This window comes from Ascidia mentula, chromosome 2 (assembly GCF_947561715.1).
Source record: "Ascidia mentula chromosome 2, kaAscMent1.1, whole genome shotgun sequence".
Classification (NCBI taxonomy): domain Eukaryota; kingdom Metazoa; phylum Chordata; class Ascidiacea; order Phlebobranchia; family Ascidiidae; genus Ascidia; species Ascidia mentula.
Window position 1 is genome coordinate 1,303,347 of NC_138567.1, and position 19,405 is coordinate 1,322,751.

At 36.1% G+C, this 19,405-nt stretch overlaps 2 protein-coding genes across 8 annotated transcripts in view; both read right to left on the reverse strand.

The window, feature by feature from the left end:
• LOC145889842 (uncharacterized) overlaps positions 1 to 9,191 on the reverse strand; it is a 137,927-nt gene extending 128,736 nt beyond the window's left edge. For 2 of the 7 annotated variants that reach the window (XR_014399533.1, XR_014399532.1), the window contains exons 1-10: positions 8,426 to 9,190; positions 8,195 to 8,364; positions 7,278 to 8,137; positions 5,762 to 5,908; positions 5,055 to 5,159; positions 4,821 to 4,940; positions 3,852 to 3,965; positions 3,651 to 3,761; positions 3,255 to 3,338; positions 2,493 to 2,570 (exon numbers count right to left, since the gene is read on the reverse strand). Coding sequence is in view for 4 of the 7 variants with exons in the window: in XM_082980884.1 (XP_082837010.1) it covers positions 860 to 1,620; positions 2,493 to 2,570; positions 3,255 to 3,338; positions 3,651 to 3,761; positions 3,852 to 3,965; positions 4,821 to 4,940; positions 5,055 to 5,159; positions 5,762 to 5,908; positions 7,278 to 8,137; positions 8,195 to 8,364; positions 8,426 to 8,458 (2,583 nt within the window). In the remaining 3 variants the exon portion in view is untranslated. Of the gene's footprint in view, positions 1 to 680; positions 1,621 to 2,492; positions 2,571 to 3,254; positions 3,339 to 3,650; positions 3,762 to 3,851; positions 3,966 to 4,820; positions 4,941 to 5,054; positions 5,160 to 5,761; positions 5,909 to 7,277; positions 8,138 to 8,194; positions 8,365 to 8,425 lie in introns of those variants that run through there. The other 5 variants (XM_082980880.1, XM_082980881.1, XM_082980884.1 and 2 more) reach the window with 4 other exon arrangements.
• The window catches only part of LOC145889066 (uncharacterized), a 28,342-nt gene extending 15,049 nt beyond the window's left edge, over positions 1 to 13,293 (reverse strand). The window contains exons 1-2 of the mRNA XM_082979948.1: positions 13,284 to 13,293; positions 11,779 to 12,735 (exon numbers count right to left, since the gene is read on the reverse strand). Of these exons, the coding sequence (XP_082836074.1) occupies positions 11,984 to 12,735; positions 13,284 to 13,293 (762 nt within the window). The 3' untranslated portion in view covers positions 11,779 to 11,983. The remainder of the gene's footprint in view (positions 1 to 11,778; positions 12,736 to 13,283) is intronic.
• Positions 13,294 to 19,405: the final 6,112 nt, after the last annotated feature.

Sequence of the window (19,405 nt, forward strand, 5' to 3'; positions counted from 1 at the left end):
ACAACAAAATATCTGAATGTATATCTTGGTTATGTGTGTAACTTACCTGCAATGCAAATTTACCGTTGTCAAAACCATTTGTCCATGTATAAAACACTTAAAAACATGTGGAAAGGCACAGGTTAGGAAGTTTTGTTTGTGCTCCATGCTTAAAACTATCTCGTACTTAACATCTACAAACCCCCTAACTACAAAGTCATGAAGAAGCAAACGTCATCACAACTATATCTTTTTTGTCACCTAAAATATTAATTGTAGTCTAAAATAGCACCACAAGTTTCTTTGCACATTAAAGCTGGTGTTTATCTGCAAGAATCTGAATTTTGTTTGTATCAAAACTGCTGAAACTTTTAAAACTAAACAGTGCCTTGTGTCAAGATTTTTAGAGCCTATCCAGCAGATCTTACAACATTGGTAATCAATTTTAACCTAAAAATACCACATATCTTACACATTTAATACTTTTCCATCAAACCTGTCAGATACTTTTTTACCATATCCACTCTCAGACTGATTTGGAGCAATCTGCTTTCTGCACAATTTTTCATACAAATGGCTTCAAAATCACTTCTTTGTCCTCAACCATCTCGTTCTTCATTAAAAAACTTGTCTGAAATCTACTTTTATTGCATTCACAATTAAATATTGACATGGTGAAAAACAACAACCAATATTATTTACAAACACAATATTTTTCTACGATACTCTAGGTTTTGATTTCAATCCAATACATTTTGCATCAAAAGTTTCCACAGCACATTTTGTGGAAAAACATTTACTTATAATTATTACTGCTGTTTCATGCTTAACTGACCAATCCAGAAACTACAATTGTTATGCAGTTGTGATGTCATAATGCCTATTGTTGTAACTTTTCTGTAACTGTTTGCAAATTGTTTTCACTTATTTCAATCCTCTCCCTTCTTCTCTCTTCAGTTATGTCTGTAGCCATTCTGAAAGCTTGGATTGCTTTTTGATAAAAATCCACGCTTTCATTCAGTCGATTTGTTTCCATGCAAACATGACCAAGGTTGTGTAACAAACCTCCGAACACTCCATGCTTTGCTGAGTTTTCACCAAACTGTTTCCTCATCATTTCAATTCCAAGTTTAATTGTTGATTCCCTCGACGAATAATCTCCGATTAAATCTTGACTCAATTCAATCCAGAGCAAACACCACGCTTCACTTAAACATTGAAATTCTTCTTCCACGTTTTTAATATTTTGTATTTTGAGTCTCATCGTTTCCATAAGTGAGATCACATGACCACGAATTATTCGTTTGTTTTCAAGTTTTTGATTCGAATCCGATGTTTCCATCAAATCCCAGCATGTCAGTTTCAAACCCCAAACACAATTCCTCACACCTTTCACCCCTCTCACGTCATCGTGATGCCTTGAATAAAATTCACCTCCAAGTTCGTAAAATAAAATCGATTCCAAACATTTTCCCTTTTTTCTCTTTTTATCTCCAGTTGTTTTCAAATTTGTTGCAGTTTTCCCACGACCTTCAAGCGACTTTGAAAGTTGGTTTCTTGTTTCATTTGCTTCAGAGTATTTTTCGTGTTGCAACAAATCCACGTAACTTTTAACAAGAAATTTTCGATTGACGTTTCCATCTGAAATAAAATATAAATTGATTTAAGATTTAAATAAACACACATCTCACTTTTGCGTTCACTGCCGTTCAAGTGTCAAGTTTTGCGGAAATATTTGGTGGCGATAAAGAGCACCAACAGATTTTTTTTTTGAGTGGGGATTTTTTACATTTTTGTTTTGCAAAAAACGGCCTAAATTTATACATTTGATTCGCGACTTACATTATACTGCGCAATGAAACGTTTTTATGCCTTAGCTTCATTTGATACCAGTGCACAGAATTGTTTTCATGTAAGTATGTATGTACAAATAATATTCTATATGTGCAAAAAAAGCCATAATATTGCAAAGCTGCAACTTTGAAATAATATTCTGCAAATGCATTATTTTACAAAAGTTAAAAGATAGGTTTATATATACTGATTGTTGCGACTTCTTTGATGGTTGCATGTTTTAATTCAATGGCCAGCTCATGCTTCTGAATCTTGATTGAGAATATAACATATTGTGCTTCAATTTTTGGAAAAACATTGGAGGTATATACTCTTAATTCAAGAAATTGGTATTACAACAAACTCCATTATTTCTGCTTGGATACCACCAAGATTTTAGGAAATTAACATTTGGACCACCAAATATTTCAGTCTATACTAATGCATTAGCATAGGGCATTTTTTTAATACTACAAGATGTATAACAGAGCAACCTAAAAGTTGATACTTACAAGTATTTTTGCCATCAGAGCTGTCTTGTAGTAATAACTAATGTTTGATTGTACAAATAGACAGCCAAAAGGTAAAAAGCAAATTAGTACAATACAACTATATACGTACATTGTCGACAGCAAACAGTCATAAACAAGAAATGTGGGTAATTTATATAATTATCGTACCTGGGTATTTGGTGGCATCTTTTTTTCTAAGCCAAGGAAACACTTTGTCCAACAAGCCTGACTTGGATCTTGCTGAACCTACATAAGTGCAGTTATTAAACCAATAATTTGGATAGTTTTGTTTGTATAAACATTTGAAAAATGGTGGTTAACCAATTATGAAAAGGTAGAATTGGCCTTAGGCATGTTTTAATCCAAAGGCCAGCCTATGCTATTAAATCTTCATTCAGTTTACCAAAAATAGTGCTTCAATTTTTGTAAAAACATTGGAGATAAGACTCTGATGACACACAATTAAAATTAACAAATTCGTATTTTAATACATGTCATTTTCTTCTGCACAGACATGTGCATCGATTATGCACCCATTCGTTTGTACTAAAAAAGTGAGTGCCACCCCTGGGTAACTTTTCATTTGTACTAAAAAAGGTAACTTTTCAGCCCTTCTATGCCTAAACACCCACATCCTTGGCACTTACGACTAAAGCATATCAATATTTTAGCTATATTTTTTTTAGTTAAATGGATATTGCTGAAGTTCACTGATCAATCCATGTCAAATCACCCAATTGCCTCAACCCTTACTGATGAGGCATGAAATGTGTTGGTATACCAGTATGTGTAAGTAAAATTGAGTTCTGGTGTGTTCTTAAATTTTGGTGCCAAATTGTTTGTCATGTTTTAAAAGAGGAGTTTAGCAAATAACAGGTAGTTACTATATTACAAACTAGTACAGTGATAAATGTATAATATAACTTGTACCAGTATGTGCAATATGTGCATGCTGTGGTGATGAGTTGTCTGACAGTGATAACGATGAGAATACTTCCTCTGGTGTTCTGCTTTCTATGTTAGAAACAAAAATGTTTTGGCATTGTTCGTTCAAATTATCATGAAATTTGCTGTCACAGCTTGGACAGAAAGACAAACAAACACTTAATCTGTAAATACCTCCATGTGGATCATTTTAAAATCATGGTTGTTAAGTTGTTGAAAAAATAGCCAACTTCCTTTCGGTATTAACAAAACAAAAACTTGCAAATATATTTTTACAATAATTCAAAATTAGAAAAGCACGTCGTTTTAGAATTGTTGGATAACAAACGAAAATACACAGTGATGTGCTTGTGATGTGAACGCTAACCTACATTAAGTTACCTGTTTGTTGCATTGTTTCCTGTGTTGCATTTTCTGTTTCTCCACTTGGTGGACGACTGTATGTTTCGTCATGAGAAGTAGTTGAATGCTCCTCAGTGCTTTGAAATTGTTCTACAAAAAAATAAAATGCATCAGGTGAAATTAAAAATGATTAAAACTCGACATAAATATAATTATCCAGATATATTTCTTCAATATTACCTGCTACATACTCAGATACCACTTGACCTTGGGTGGAATCAGAAGTTGTTTGAGTTCGGGTGACATCACCAAGTGCAGGAGATCGGTTTCCTGCATCAGAGTTTGGATTGGAGTCTGTAATCAAAATAGTTGAAAGATTAAAAAGTTTTACACTTTGCAGCATTTGGCCCATGTCTTTACTACATTGCTGCTGTAACAATAATAATGATCCTTAGCTGGGGGTCCACAGGCCCCTGGGGGTTAGTAGAGAGTTGTCAGGGGTCTGTAGCAACCTCTATACTGATGCCATAGGCCATGTGTTTATAACTTCAATTTTTAAAATATGTTGATGCATTGTGCAACAAATCCTCAAAACAATACTATAGAAGCATGTTTACAACCTATCGCAAACAAAAAGCACATTGTGATGTGCAACCTAGATTTTATCTCAGAAGAAGCAAATTTGTCCAAAAACCTAGGGTTTGCAACTACTCTGAAGTCATTATACAGCAATGAAGGTTACAAAATCAGCTACATCAGGTGAATGTGGCTTTTTAAACAAAATGAGTGTGACAGTTTTAAAGGACCTATATGGCAATTAAATCAAAGAAATCTTGTTTTCAAGGCCCTCTGCAACAATGCACCTGCTGACTGTTCCACTTGCCCGATAACCATTGCTGGGTCTGGTAACCTATACAAGGACCTAATATTTTTAAAGTAAAAAAAAATATTTCTACTGGATGGGACAGTATACAGCAAGGATTTGTGAAATGTAGAAATGTACATGTCAGGCAGAATGCAAATCCTTTTACTATTCTGGGAATAAGTTTCACAAAGATTTTCTTGTAACTAATCGACTAATGACATCAATTTCAGACAAAACAGGATTTTGCAGATCCAAGTCTAACAATTCATGAGGCAGGGTTTCCAGACCATTTTGCAAAATGGCGGATTCCTGCAAAAACAACAACGCAACCCACATCAAGTTACCTGTTTGTTGCATTGTTTCCTGTGCTGTATTTTCTTTATTTTCTGTTTCTCCACTTGGTGGACGACTGTATGTTTCATCATCAGAAGTAGTTGGACGCTCCTCAGTGCTTTGATTTTGTTCTGCAAAATTTTTAAATATACCAAATGCATCAGGTGACATTAAAAATGATTAAAACTTTACTGTAACAGAAGTTTTTAGATATATTTCGTCATTATTATATTTTTCAATATCACCTGCTTCATGCTTAGAATCAACTTGACCTTGAGTGGCTGTTTGTGTTGAAGTAAAATCACCAAGTGCAGGAGATAAGTTTTCTGCATCAGAGTTTGGATTGGACTCTGTGACCAAAATACAAACTTATTTACCTTTCAGAGTTCAGGTTTTTCACCATGTTATGAATATTGCATCCTGAAATTGTTGTTGAAATAACAACATTATTAGTTTATACCTTACAGGTTGAAACAGTGCGTGTATACACCCTGTCTGCAGCTCTCATTATTAGTTTAGTTTGACACAGGTTAAAAAATTCACAGATTTTGCACAGTGCAGTATCTGGCCCGTATCATTATTACAGTGCTGCAATGAAAATGATTATAAACTTTGCCAATTAGTGAAACAACAAACAAATTGCATTATCTTTTAATTGGAGATGAATTTATTTGGTGATTTTTTGCTCTATTTTGTTCAGTGTTATGTACACTCCTTGGACTCCAAAACGGTATTGCATTATCCATAAATATTTTTCACCAATCTGATTATGTGGGAAAATTACTACTTTTTGGGAGAATCTTGAGAATTTCCCTCATAGGTCATTGTGCACTCCTAGTTAAAACGCCTTGATTCAAACCCTTTCTTTGAAATCCTCCACTGATACGAATACTTCGGTCTCACATCAATCATGTTTTAACAAACTCGTACAACAACCACGTTGAAGGTCTACCTTCTAAAATTTGCAGTTCCTGGCAATTCAGATGACCTCCAGAACCTAACCCAGAAATTGATGAACGTTGGATGACGTCATCAGGACGTGGTTCCTTGGGGGAGGATGACCGACCTTCTCTGATGTCATAATAAGTATCGGTGGAAACTATGACAAAAACATATGAAAAAGGATTCTGTACGTGATATGAGTAAACAATGAAATGTAAAATTTTACATGCCTAGCAGAAAAAATCAACAAGCCCAACTGCGCCCAATGTTAGTAAAGTTTTCACATATTAGCTAGTTACACCATAGAATACAAAAACATGGAATGGAAACTCTTTTCGTCACGCATGAGTAACACTTTACGCAAAATGAAAAATGCATTGGGTTAAATGCGATATTGGCGCTTTTCGGCGGCGAAAAAGTGTAAGTTAATGTAACCACAAGAATTTATTCAAATGTTATTCAAGTAGTTTCATCCTTAATCTTTTTAAATATGTGGATGATTTTAATTATGACGCGCTATGATACACTTGTGTTACAAGTCACCTTACTGACCGAAAAAATGTTAATACGTCATCGCGTCAACCTCAAGGATAACGTAAAAGATGTAATTACGTCATTCAAGTGATGACGTAATGTTTTAGATTTGCATATCTGCCTGAAAAGCAATCATGGGATTCAGAAACCTAATATTTGAACAAAACAGGCCGACCCAGAGGTCCCATTTTTGCAGTCATTATTGGGTATGTATCAAAATGTTTCATAACTCCTCTTTTTGTAAAGACATATGTTGGATAGATGGTGCAGTACTACATGAAATAGTTTTTGGCCCAAAACGTCAGATTGTAGCCTTTGTAAACCAGATAAAATGGGGCCAAATTTAGCTGCTTAATTTTAAAGATTGTATTTACTTGGTTAACCATACTTAAATCTGGCCGTTTTTCATCTTTTATGCAAATAATATTAAATAATAAATAAATAGTGGTAATTATCCCAAAATTATTGACATAATCAAATTAATCCTTGTGTCATTTTTTATATTCTATTGGTTCAGGGCAATTCATGCCACATATGAGCCGATGCTCTGTGAATATTAATGAACCTGCTTTTGTTGTACTAGTAATCTACTTTATACATTTTCCCACACATCACTGAGTTTTCTATTTGATTTCATTGTAAGTATTTGGTTGTATATTGGCAATTTTGTCCGAAAGTTCACCTTTAAGTGTTGATTAGTCCAATATCCCTGACAAGAAAACAAATTTGATGGAAATTATTTTTGTCAGACTATTCCACACAAAACAGAAGTATATTTTTTACTCTCATCATAACACTTGGTTGAAGGCTCATGACACAGTTGAAAATATGTAATGTTTTGTTGAACTAAACATAATTGCCTTGTGTTTCAGCCAAATTGGATCTTAATATATTAATAATCTTTTTCACTAGTCGTAACGCCCCTACTAGACGGGGCAGAATAATGGGGCAGAAAAAGCGGTAGACCTATTCTGCAAAATATCGAAACCTACCTAAAAATCTTTGATGTCTTGTAGAATAGCAATCAAGTGGAACCAATCGATCAAGGTTGATAGGAAAGGGATCTATGATGTCCATCTGTCTGACGACATCTTCCACTTGTTGCTCGATCACTTCTGGGTTTTGCTGGTCGAGAAGTTGCTGCAATCTCTCACAGATTTCGATCATCGTTGGTCGTTTAGATGGATCTTGATCCCAACACTGCTTCATCAGTTGCTCGAGGTTTTCAACGATTACTCTGTCGCTGTAATTGAGATGAGGCTTTAATTGCTTTATTATGGAACAGTTTGGTCTTGTCCCTTCCTTGATGGAATCCAGTAAAGCTTTAAGGTTGCCCGTCGGATATGGCAATGCACGCATGACAACGGTAAACACCATCACACCGAAAGCGTAAGCATCAAGTTCTTTAGTAGGTTTCATGGTGAGGTCTCTTAGTTTTTCAGGAGCCGTGTACATCGCAGTGTATTGAGGTCTTTCCTTCTTGCTTCTTGCCGAACAATCCACAGTCATTAAGCCTGTGGTTGTTGCGAGTTCAGCACTTCCAAAGTCGCATAGTTTAAGAAGCATAGCTCTGGTAAGCAACCCATTCTCTGGTTTGACGTCTCCGTGAACCATTCTCTTCTGAGGTAAACCGTGGCAAGCTTTGAGACCTTTTGCAGCATGGAGTAAAATGCGGACACGTAAGGGAAATCCCAATGAAATTGAATGATTCAGTAATAACTGAAGCAAGTTTCCACATTCGCAAAACTCCATGACGATCCCGATGGCAAAGTGCCATTTGGTCCAACCGTAGACACGAACTATGTTGTCGTGATCTCCTAGTTTGTACAGGTTTTCCACTTCCTCCCAGAATCTGCATAAGAGTTGCTTATAAAATTCACAACCACAGGGCAAAATAAGCTGCACTTACATTCGTTTAAACATCTCTTCGTCTTGAGGTCCGCCAGCTTGGATGACTTTGACTGCAACATATCGTTTTAAACGAACATGATACCCAATCAAGACATCTCCGAATCCACCAGTTCCAGCAATAAAGTTGACTGGATCACATAGAATGTCCCCAGCGTTGATTGAACGGTACTGTATCAAAACAGATAGAAAGATCACACAGATAAATCTAAAAAATCCCAGCCAGAAATACCTTCTCTTTGAACGACATTGAGGCTGTTTCCATCAGGTGCCTGTTATCTATTTGCAGTATTTACTGTAGCCTGTAGACGAGTTGACTCGTTTCATAGTTAGCTACTAACAATTCTTGGTACCACCTCAGCTACGCAACTTCCGCTAAACTATCTATACACTAAAAAGTGTTTGCGTTTAAATTTGAAATTTTCCCACTTCAAGGAACTGCAGTTATTTCGCGCAATGACTAATATCCAATGACGCAGTTATAATGAGACCATTCTTGTGTTTCCTTGTTGTGCCATCCAGGTTTGCTCGTCGCAAGTTCAACTCTTTGGTATCTTTATTTATGACTAAATAGAGCAACATGTGCTTTTAAACTAAACTGCGTTCATGAGGTAATTTTTATGTTATAATGTGTAGTTTGTTCCTGTGTCACGCACAACAAGTGGAGTTGGAAGAAAGGTTGATTCTGGAAGAAAACCTCAAATATTGCCACATTTTTTTAAAAAAGGATTTAAAAATTACCCAAAGAATCCAACGAAAAAACACTGAGTTAAGTTTTGTTCGAATTTTTGTTGTCTGTATGTGGCAAGAACGATTGGTCTTTTACCGGAATAAGTTTTGGTGTCCTCAAACACCAGATTATGTTTGCAGTTGTCGAGTTTGTTTGAAGAACTGCAGTTGCAAAGGATTTGAATCGACGACGCAAGGATTGCTTGGTCCTTTCCACGATTGCATTATTAACATTTAGTTTTGAGTGTCCTGGTAGTTAAATGTTATTCGTACATTGAAAGTATTTAAAAATCTAAAACAAGTTTAATACCAAATGTTTTAACGTTGGTTGGGTGTTTGCTATAATGACGACGTCTAAAATATAAAAGACTAAAATACTGACGTGGTGAGTACGTCACAGTGAAATCAAGTCTGCTATGCGTGTTCTTACTGTATAGGTTACTACACTGACTCAGTGAGTAGACTTTTGTTAATTGAAACGTTGCGTTAGTAGCTGAGCGAGATGGACACGTTGCTAATTTCTAAGAGCGCGTGCGTGCGTAGGGATGCACCGAAAGTTCGGTTTGCCGAATTTATTTGGCCGAAACTAAGGTTGTCGCAATTATTCGGTTTCGGCCGAATATTTTTGCACAATTCGGCCGAAACCGAAACTTTTTTACGGCATATAACGCTGATACGCAAAATTTGGAAAAGGTTAAAATCATTGTTTAAATTGTACGAGTATGTTCGTTTCATTTGTTGACTTTCACAGAAATGATAAAAATCAACTTTAGGCAGTTGGTACAGAAGACCAAAAAAGGCTGTATGATAAGATTAGTTCCAACCCAGCACATTTTTGTTTAAATTTATTGCGTTTAAAGAGATAGATACCAAAATTAGTTTCGGTTTATTCGGCCGAAATAATTCGGCAACTTTTGCCGAATACCCGGTTTCGGCCTAATATAAAAATAGCTGTTTCGGTGCATCACTACTGTATAGGTTACTACACTGACTCAGTGAGTAGACTTTTGTTAATTGAAACGTTGCGTTAGTAACTGAGCGAAATTACAACACGTTGCTAATTTCTTAGATCGCGTGCGTGCGTTAGAACGTGAAGAGAAGAAAATCACGGAATTGATTGAGTAACTGCAGTCCTAGTTTTAGTTAGGCGTCAGAGTTAATTGTAAACGAGTAACATGTATTTAAGTTTCGATAAAAAAGGTCTGTCATCGAGCCAGATGCCAGAAGGTTGCGAGAGTTCTGCATGAAATCCTCCGTCTGCATCCTTGGTTCCGTCTGCGTTCCAATTGTGCGAGGAATTAAGTCATGAAACATGCGTGGTGTTACGCACGCCCCTTCCTTGTGAAAATTGTTTCTTTCCGACTGTCCCTTGCATCCCACGCATATTTCCTGACTTAATTTAAAAAGGAATAATTGTCCAGCATGATGCAGTCCGACTGAAGGCTGGTCACTTTTGCCCGCTATCTAATTTTTGTTGGCTCGCGAATTGAACCCGGACAGCGGCACAAACGTTTGTAAAACTCTTATTGTTACGTATGAAAAGGCATGGTTTTGTCACAAAGGACTATTCACCATGAACCTATTTTTTTCGTTGTCCATCTTGGCAATTCCGGACATATGTGTAATAAGTGACAAAAAAGAGTTGCACTCGTCCGGTAAAAAACTACCCCGGTATTGTCATCACTTTGCTTTAACAGGCGCACACTTGTTGCAGCTGGGCTGAAGAACAACTGGATATAGAATATGTTGTTTTATCATTACAATTACTGATGATCAACAGCAAGCAACAAGTTAAACATCAGTTTCAAAAAGTTAATGCAAACGGACGAGTTTTTAAATTTCCTAATCATTTTTGTAAATCTAGTCAGCTAGTTTTTCTGGTAAAACGACACTTTTTATCACAGAAAAATCAGAAGTTTTCGGCCCAAAACTTTCACCGTAAATATACCTGCGAAACATTGACAGAGACGTTTGATTTTCGCCGGTTGCAATTTTGTTGATTAACTGAGGAATTTAATTTAAGTCAGAGGCCTTCAAAAAATATTCCAATCTTCACATCCTAAACAAACTAGTATCAACTTGCATCCATAAAGTTATGTGTGATTGGAATTATACTTTCCAGTAGAAACAAAAACTATACAAACGAATTCACAAAGTCACGTGACTGTAGTGACGTCATAAACTAGTTTGGGTGCCATCTGAGGTCACACGAGAGTCGCGTCAAAGGCCTAAGATTACTTTCAAATTTCCAATCAATGAAAGGTTATTATCTTACTCTCGTGCGACACCAAGCGGCAAACTTATATGCAAATGAGTGCTGTAAGCCTGATTAAATTTCAATTTAATTTAATCAGAGCACGATTTTAAATTAAATTAAATGTATTTTAATTTAAAAATGTATTTTTTTCTGAAAAACTTTCTTATCTGTGTTTCCAAGGTTAGGGCTTTTATCATCGTCAACTTTATGAAGTAACTTTATCCGAATTCACTTTCTTTCTACTGCAGGAGTTTTTCTTCTGTATATAATAAAACGAGCAGTTCAAAGTTTTTTGGTATTTGTGCTTGTTTGTGACTTCATCCGGCAAAATACATTAGTTGTTAACTTGAACCTAAAAATATCATTGATCTTACACATTTAGTCATTGTTTTTAATACCTTTCCAAACCTTTCAGATACTTATTTACCGTATCCACTCTCAAGACTGATTAGAGCAACTGCTTTCTGTACAACTTTTCATACAAATGGCTTCAAAATCACTTATTGTGTTTAACAACCTTGTTCTTCACCATAAAACTTGTCTAAAATCTACTTTTATTGCGTTCACAATTAAATATTGACATGGTAAAAAACAACAACCATAATATTTACAAAAAGCAACAATTTTCTACATAACATGGCGTTTGATTTTACTCCCAATACATTTTAATCCAAAGTTTCCACAATACATTTTATAGAAAAATATTTACACATAATTATTACTGCTGTTTTATGCTTACTGACCAAACAAGAATACACAACTTTCGATTGTTTTGCAGTTGTGATGTCATAATGCCTACTGTTGCTAATTTTCTGTAGCTATTCGCAAATCTTTTTCACTTCTTTCAATCTCCTTCTTTCTTCTCTCTTCAGTTATATCCGTTGCCATTCTGTAAGCTTGGATTGCTTTGTTAAACAAATCCACACTTTCATTCAGTCGATTTGTTTTCATGCAAACAACACCAAGGTTGTTTAACAAATCTCCGAACATTCCATACTTTGCTGAGTTTTCACCAAACTGTTTCCTCATCATTTCAAGTCCAAGTTTAATTGTTGATTCCCTCGACGAATAATCTCCGATTAAAAGTTGACTCGATCCAATCCAGTTCAAACAACACACTTCACTTAAACATCTGAATCCTTCTTCCACGTTTTTAATATTTTGTATTTTGAGTCTCATCGTTTCCATCAGTGGGATCACATGATCACGAATTATTCGTTTGTTTTCAAGTTTTTGAACAAAATCCGATGTTTTCATCAAATCTCTGCATGTCAGATACAAACCCAGAACACAATTCTCCACACCTCTAACCCCTCTCACGTCATCGTGAAGCCTTGAATAAAATTCACCTTCAAGTTCATGAAATAAAATCGATTCCAAACATTTTCCCTCTTCTCTCTTTTTACGTCCAGTTGTTTTCAATTCTCCTGCAGTTGCCCCAAGACCTTCAAGTGACCTTGAAAGTTGGTTTCTTGTTTCATTTGCTTCAGAATATTTTTTGTGTTTCAACAAATCCACGTAAATTTTTATCAGGGAATTTGGATCGATGTTTTTATCTGAAATGAAATATAAATTAATTTAAGATTTAAATAAACCCGACATCTTGCTTATCCGTACCCTGACGTTCATTTCAAAGTGTAAATTCTCGCGGAAAATGTTTTAGTGGCGCTAAAGAGCACCAACAGATATTTTTTTATAAATGGGGATTTTTTAGTCTTTGGTTTTGCAAAAAAAAACAGAAAAAATTTATGCATTTTATTTGTGACTTTTGTTACTCCAAAATGAAACAAAAATATGTCACTGCACAGAAAACTAATTTGTGTATATCGCCGAATTAAACTTGACAACTTTTTTTTACTGACGCCTGTACTTTTAACGTTTCAACTGACCAAAGACTTCAAACGCACATAACTTTGCCGTTACTCGTGGGATTTCGATATGTTTTTTGCAAGATGCATTAGATTGACACAAAATTTATGAAAAAAAAAAATTTCAATTAACGGATATTAATGTGCATTGCCATAAATCAGCTATAACTTGTTTTTCATAGGTTGATAGAAAAGGCAACTCTACCACCGTTGGAAAGCCCTAAAAAATCTCATACAGCGATACATAACTTGCGCGCGATTTTGTGGGGGCTGTATGTAAAAAAAAACAATATTTTACTTGTAACTTTAGCACAGTGTACGCGGGGAAAACAATTCTTCTACTAATGCAAAGCTTACACAAATACCTTTACGAGTAACGGCAGAGTTATGTGCGTTTAAAGTTTTGTCGACCAGCGTCTCTTTGGTTGTAATTGGTGCCTTTTTAAAACAGTGGTTATAAAATTGGAATTTTTCACCAAGTGAATCAGAATGAATTAATTACCACCCAGTTCTCATTACCTTTAAGTACAAAAAATTATTCACCATAACCACCAGAGGGATGTTAGTTAGACAAAAAAAAATCGCCAGATGACAAAAGTTTGAACGCGGGTTACTCGGCCGCCTTACGAGGTAGCGACCTCCTTTTTGCACACAAAAATAGATCACAGGCTGAACTTTGCTACAAAATAACACAGGCTGAACTTTGCAACAAAAAACACAGACTGAACTTTGCAACAAAAAAAAAAAAAAAAAAAAAATACATTAATATTCGAATATGAATATGAAATTTTTGCTATGTCATAACCATAAGTAAACATCGATTCCCGCTGAAATCCTTAAGGGCAGATATTCTTTGGCGTCCAAACTATCTAAAAATATTAAACTTGTTCGCGAGAAAAATCGCGCGCCTTTTCAAATTTGAAGAATATTAACCATACCCCCCTATATTTTCAAAATTCGTTCAAATATTTTTTCGGATTTAATTAAGTTTTAATGGGATTTTACGTTTTGGAGTTGTTTACCCCAAAGGAATGTTACTTATCAGTTGTTTTCGCAACATTATTTTTACGCTGGACCCTATTAGGCGGGGGGTATCTGATAAGTCGGTAAGCCGAGTGATCGGAATCAGCCAGGCTCAAGGCCGCTCGGCGGGCAGAGATCGGGGGGCAGCGAGGAGTTCCAGACCAGCCCAACACCCGAGGGCACCGAGATGACCATCCAAACACCTGATGACGCCGAGATTACCATCACCCCGCTGAAGAAGTCCACGAAGTTGAAGAAGAGTCCCAGCGCCAAGAAGACCGGCTCGCCATCGCCATTGATGAAGTGCGCACGAAGGGCAATTACAACCTCCAAGAACACCGACTCCACATCCAAGAAGTTTAGCGAGAGATCGAGGAGGGAAAGCACCCAAAGGTCGTGTCGCCATCGAGAGAGTACGAGAGTTTCGAAGGAGAAACCCCGCCCCACTTTCGAAGTGCGCAAAAGGACAAGCTCGAGGTAACCTAACAGTAGACATGTTTGTGTCAGCATTATCCACGTACACTTCATTTGACCCTCGCACACCCTCTTCATGGCATGTATTGATAAAGCATTTTTTTGCCGAAGTCATGTCTAAAAAACGGGATAACAAAATTCGAAATCTAAAATACTTCTGGGCAAAACATGAAGAACAAATAAAATGTTGTCTCGATTTGTTTGGCGCCTGTAATGTTGATGGTAAAACCGAAAACAATATTAATGGTGAAGTAATAACTGACGAAATCTTTGAACATCAATCCAATGTTGAGCGTAGTCTTGTCGACAAAAATCCCCCCTGTGTAAGTGACGAGGGTGAAGTAGGTGAAGATAACGTGGATAATGCTAATGTTTGTGTTGCGAATCGCGAGTTTCACGCGGCCAAAGTTTTGTTAACTGGGAATTTTTTCTGTTACCTTTCACGGGGAGCGCAAAACGTTGGAAAATATGGGGGGTATGGTTAATATTCTTCAAAATTGAGAAGGAGCGCGTTTTTTCTCGCGAACAAGTTTAATACTTTTAGATAGTATGGACGCCAAAGAATATCTGCCCTTAAGGATTTCAGCGGGAATCGATGTTTACAATGGTTATGACATAGCAAACATATCATATTCATATTTGAATATTTGTGTAATTTTTTTTAAAGTTTAGCCTGTGACCTATTTTTGTGTGAAAAAAGTAAGTCGCTACCTCGTAAGGCGGCCGATTAACCCGCGTTCAAACTTTTGTCAAGTGGCGATTTTTTGTCAACTAACATCCCTCTGGTCCATGACCCTATGTTGTTCACATACTGATTAGTGACCAGGATTGTTTGTTCAATTATTTTTGATGTTGGATAAAACTTTGCTTTACAATAAACTATTCCCACTGTTTTGCAAAGGTTTTAAAGAACATTTAAAGTTATTTTCCGAATCATGAACACATGCGTTATTTATGAATAATACCCAAGTCAGCAATAAACTTTCTGAATGTAAAAGTTTAGCTTAGTTAATAACGCAACCCATATCAAGTTACCTGTTTGTAGCATTGTTTCCTGTGTTGCATTTTCTGTATCACTACTTGGTGGACGACTGTATGTTTCGTCATGAGAAGTAGTTGGACGCTCCCTAGTGCTTTGAATTTGTTCTGCAATAAAATAAAATGTATCAGGTGACATTAAAAATGATTTGCAACACACATTTTCTGAAATTCTTAATGGTTACATTCAAATCAACAAGGGTGTTTATGCCTTGGTTGTACTTGGCACCAGTGCACTTAATTGTGTTTGTGTAAGTGTGTAGAAACAACTCTCTATAAATGCAAGTTATAACAAAGGTCTATACTGGTTAATTGGACGTCTTTGACTGTTGCTCTCTGTATCTCAGCTTGAACAACACCACCAGATGTACTCAGAATAACTTTCCTTTTTAGAATTGAAAAAGTAGAGTTTGCCTACAGGCATGTTTAAATCCAAGGGACAGTCTATGCTATTGAATCTTAATTGAGTTTACCACAAATTGTGCTTCAATGTTTGTAAAATTATTCAGGATAAGACAATTATTTTAAGAAATTTGTATTACAACTAACTCTGCCTTTTTTTCTGCTCTGATACGTGTAATATTTATGCTTCCAAAAAGGGGGAATGCCCTTTCTCTGATGGACTTAATAAGTAAAAAGTGCCAAGGTGGTGAACGGTGTTACAGAGCTGGGTGGAAATATCACAACAATGTTTTACTGCAGGATTCTGATCAACTGAATTTGATTGTGTGTTGCAAATACTTGCAAGTTCCATCAAGATTTTAGGAAATTAACATTTGGATCACCAAGTATTTGAGTCTATATCAATGCATTAACATAGGACATTTTTTTAATACTACAAGATGTATAACAGAGCAAACCTAAAAGTTGATACTTACAAGTATTTTTGCCATCAGAGCCATCTTGTAGTAATAACTAATGTTTGATTGTACAAATAGACAGCCAAAAGGTAAAAAGCAAATTAGTACAATACAACTATACGTACATTGTCGACGGCAAACAGTCATGAACAAGAAATGTGGGTAATTTATATAATTATGGTACCCTTTCAGCCCCTTCTACCAATAAATACCCACATGCTTACGGCACTTATGACTAAAGCATATCAATATTATATTGCAGAAGTTCACAGATCATTCTATGTCAAATCATCCAATTGCCCAAACCCTTACTGATGAAGCATGAAATGTGTTAGTATACCAGTGTGTGTAAGAAAAATATGAGCTTGGCTTATGAGTTCTGGTGTGTTTTTAAATTTTGGTGCCAAATTGTTTGTCATGTTTTAAAAGAGGAGTTTAGCAGGTAACAGGTAGTAACTATGTTACAAACTAGTACAGTAATAACTGTATAATGTAACTTGTACCAGTATTTGTGATTCGTGCATGTTGTGGTGATGAGTTGTCTGACAGTGATAACGATGAGAATACTTCCTCTGGTGTTCTGCTTTCTATGTTAGAAACAAAAATGTTTTGGCATTGTTCGTTCAAATTATCATGAAATTTGCTGTCACAGCTTGAACAGAAAGACAAACAAACACATAATCTGTAAATACCTCCATGTTGATCATTTTAAAATCATGGTTGTTAAGTTGTTGAAAAAATAGCCAACTTCCTTTCGGTATTAACAAAACAAAAACTTGCAAATATATTTTTACAATAATTCAAAATTACAAAAGCACGTTGTTTTAGAATTGTTGGATAACAAACGAAAATACACAGTGATGTGCTTGTGATGTGAACGCAAACCTACATTAAGTTACCTGTTTGTTGCATTGTTTCCTCTGTTGCATTTTCTGTTTCTCCACTTGGTGGACGACTGTATGTTTCGTCATGAGAAGTAGTTGAACGCTCCTCAGTGCTTTGAAATTGTTCTACAAAAAAATAAAATGGATCAGGTGAAATTAAAAATGATTTAAACTCGACATAAATATAATTATCCAGATATATTTCTTCAATATTACCTGCTACACACTCAGATACCACTTGACCTTGGGTGGAATCAGAAGTTGTTTGAGTTTGAGTAACATCACCAAGTGCTTGAGATCGGTTCCCTGCATCAAAGTTTTGATTGGAGTCTGTGATCAAAATAGTGAAAAAAAATTTTACACTTTGCAGCATCTGGCCCATGTCTTTACTACATTGCTGCTGTAACAATAATAATGGTCCTTAGCTGGGGGTCCACAGGCCCCTGGGGGTTAGTAGAGTGTTGTCAGGGGTCTGTAGCAACCTCTAAATACTGATGCCATATGTTTGTTACTTTGTAACAATTTTGAAAATATGTTGATGCATTGTGCAAGAAATCCTTAAAACAATACTATAGAAGCATGTTTACAACCTATCGCAAACAAAAAGCACATTGTGATGTGCAACCTAAATTTTATCTCGGAAGATGCAAATTTGTCCAAAAACCTAGGGTTTGCAACTACTCTGAAGTCATTATACAGCAATAAAGGTTACAAAATCAGCTACATCAGGTGAATGTGGCTTTCTAAACAAAATGAGTGCGACAGTTTTAAAGGACCTATATGGCAATTAAATCAAAGAAATCTTGTTTTCAAGGCCCTCTGCAACAATGCACCTGCTGACTGTTCCGCTTGTTTCCCGATAACCATTGCTGGGTCTGGTAACCTATACAGGGACCTAATATTTTTAAAGTAAAAAAAAAATATTTCTCCTGGATGGGACAGTATACAGCAAGGATTTGTGAAGCTTCCTGGAAGATCTTATGACCTACAGGGCGGCAAAAACAACACTGGGGGGTTGCTTAGGCAATTATTCAGCAACTAACTTTGGTGCTGTAGTGTGGATGAGAGATGGACCTACCAATAAACCACAATAGATTGAATACTCACTGATTCATTTTCTGCAAAATCTAATTGCATTTTTTGCTGCTCTTTTACCCAAATGCCCCCAGGGTCAAAAATGCACCTGGCTGACAATCAATTTTAACCAGACTGCACAGATGAGGGATGGATCTTTCATAAAACCACAAATGTCTGGGAACGATTCATTTTTCTGTTAATACATCCTGAAGTTTGAGCTACCTTTTTATCCCAATTTTCTGCAACACCCAGCACCAGCTACTTGATTTAAAACACCCAAAGCCGCTCTAAAACTGACAGGGGCCACAATACAAGGTGGAAATTCCCCGCCAGTGAAACTTATTTTGACAGAAATATCAATATGCAGCATAAAAGTGTGGCATTTGTACACATAAAGATGGGTATAAACTTTGCAAATCAGCACAAAAAATTCTTGTGGATCCCCTTGATAGGTCACCATGCACCCTAAGTTTAGAAACTCTTAAAAGTGTTAAAACTTTTTCAAAAATCCCTCACTAATATGGATGATTTAGTCTCTCATAGAATTACGTTTAACAAATTCATGCAACAAATCATGCTGCAGGTCTACCTTCTAAAACTTGCAGTTCCTGGCGATTGAAATGACCTTCATAACCTAACCCAGAAATTGAAGGAAGTTGAATGACGTCATCGGGACGTGGTTCATTGTGGGAGGATGACTGGTCTTCTCTGATGTCATAATGTGTCGATGTACGAGTATGAGTAGGAACTATGTCAAATAAATTAACAATAAAACAGGTGCAAATAAACAATTAATGAATGAAATGTAGAAATGTACATGTCAGGCAGAATGCAATTCCTTTTACTCTTCTGGGAATAAGTTTCACAAAGATTTTCTTGTAACTAATCGACTAACGACATCAATTTCAGACAAAACAGGATTTTTAGACTAATAAAAACCAAAGTTTTCCAGCTCATGAAGTTTGAGGTTTGCAGATCCAAGTCTAACAATTCATGAGGCAG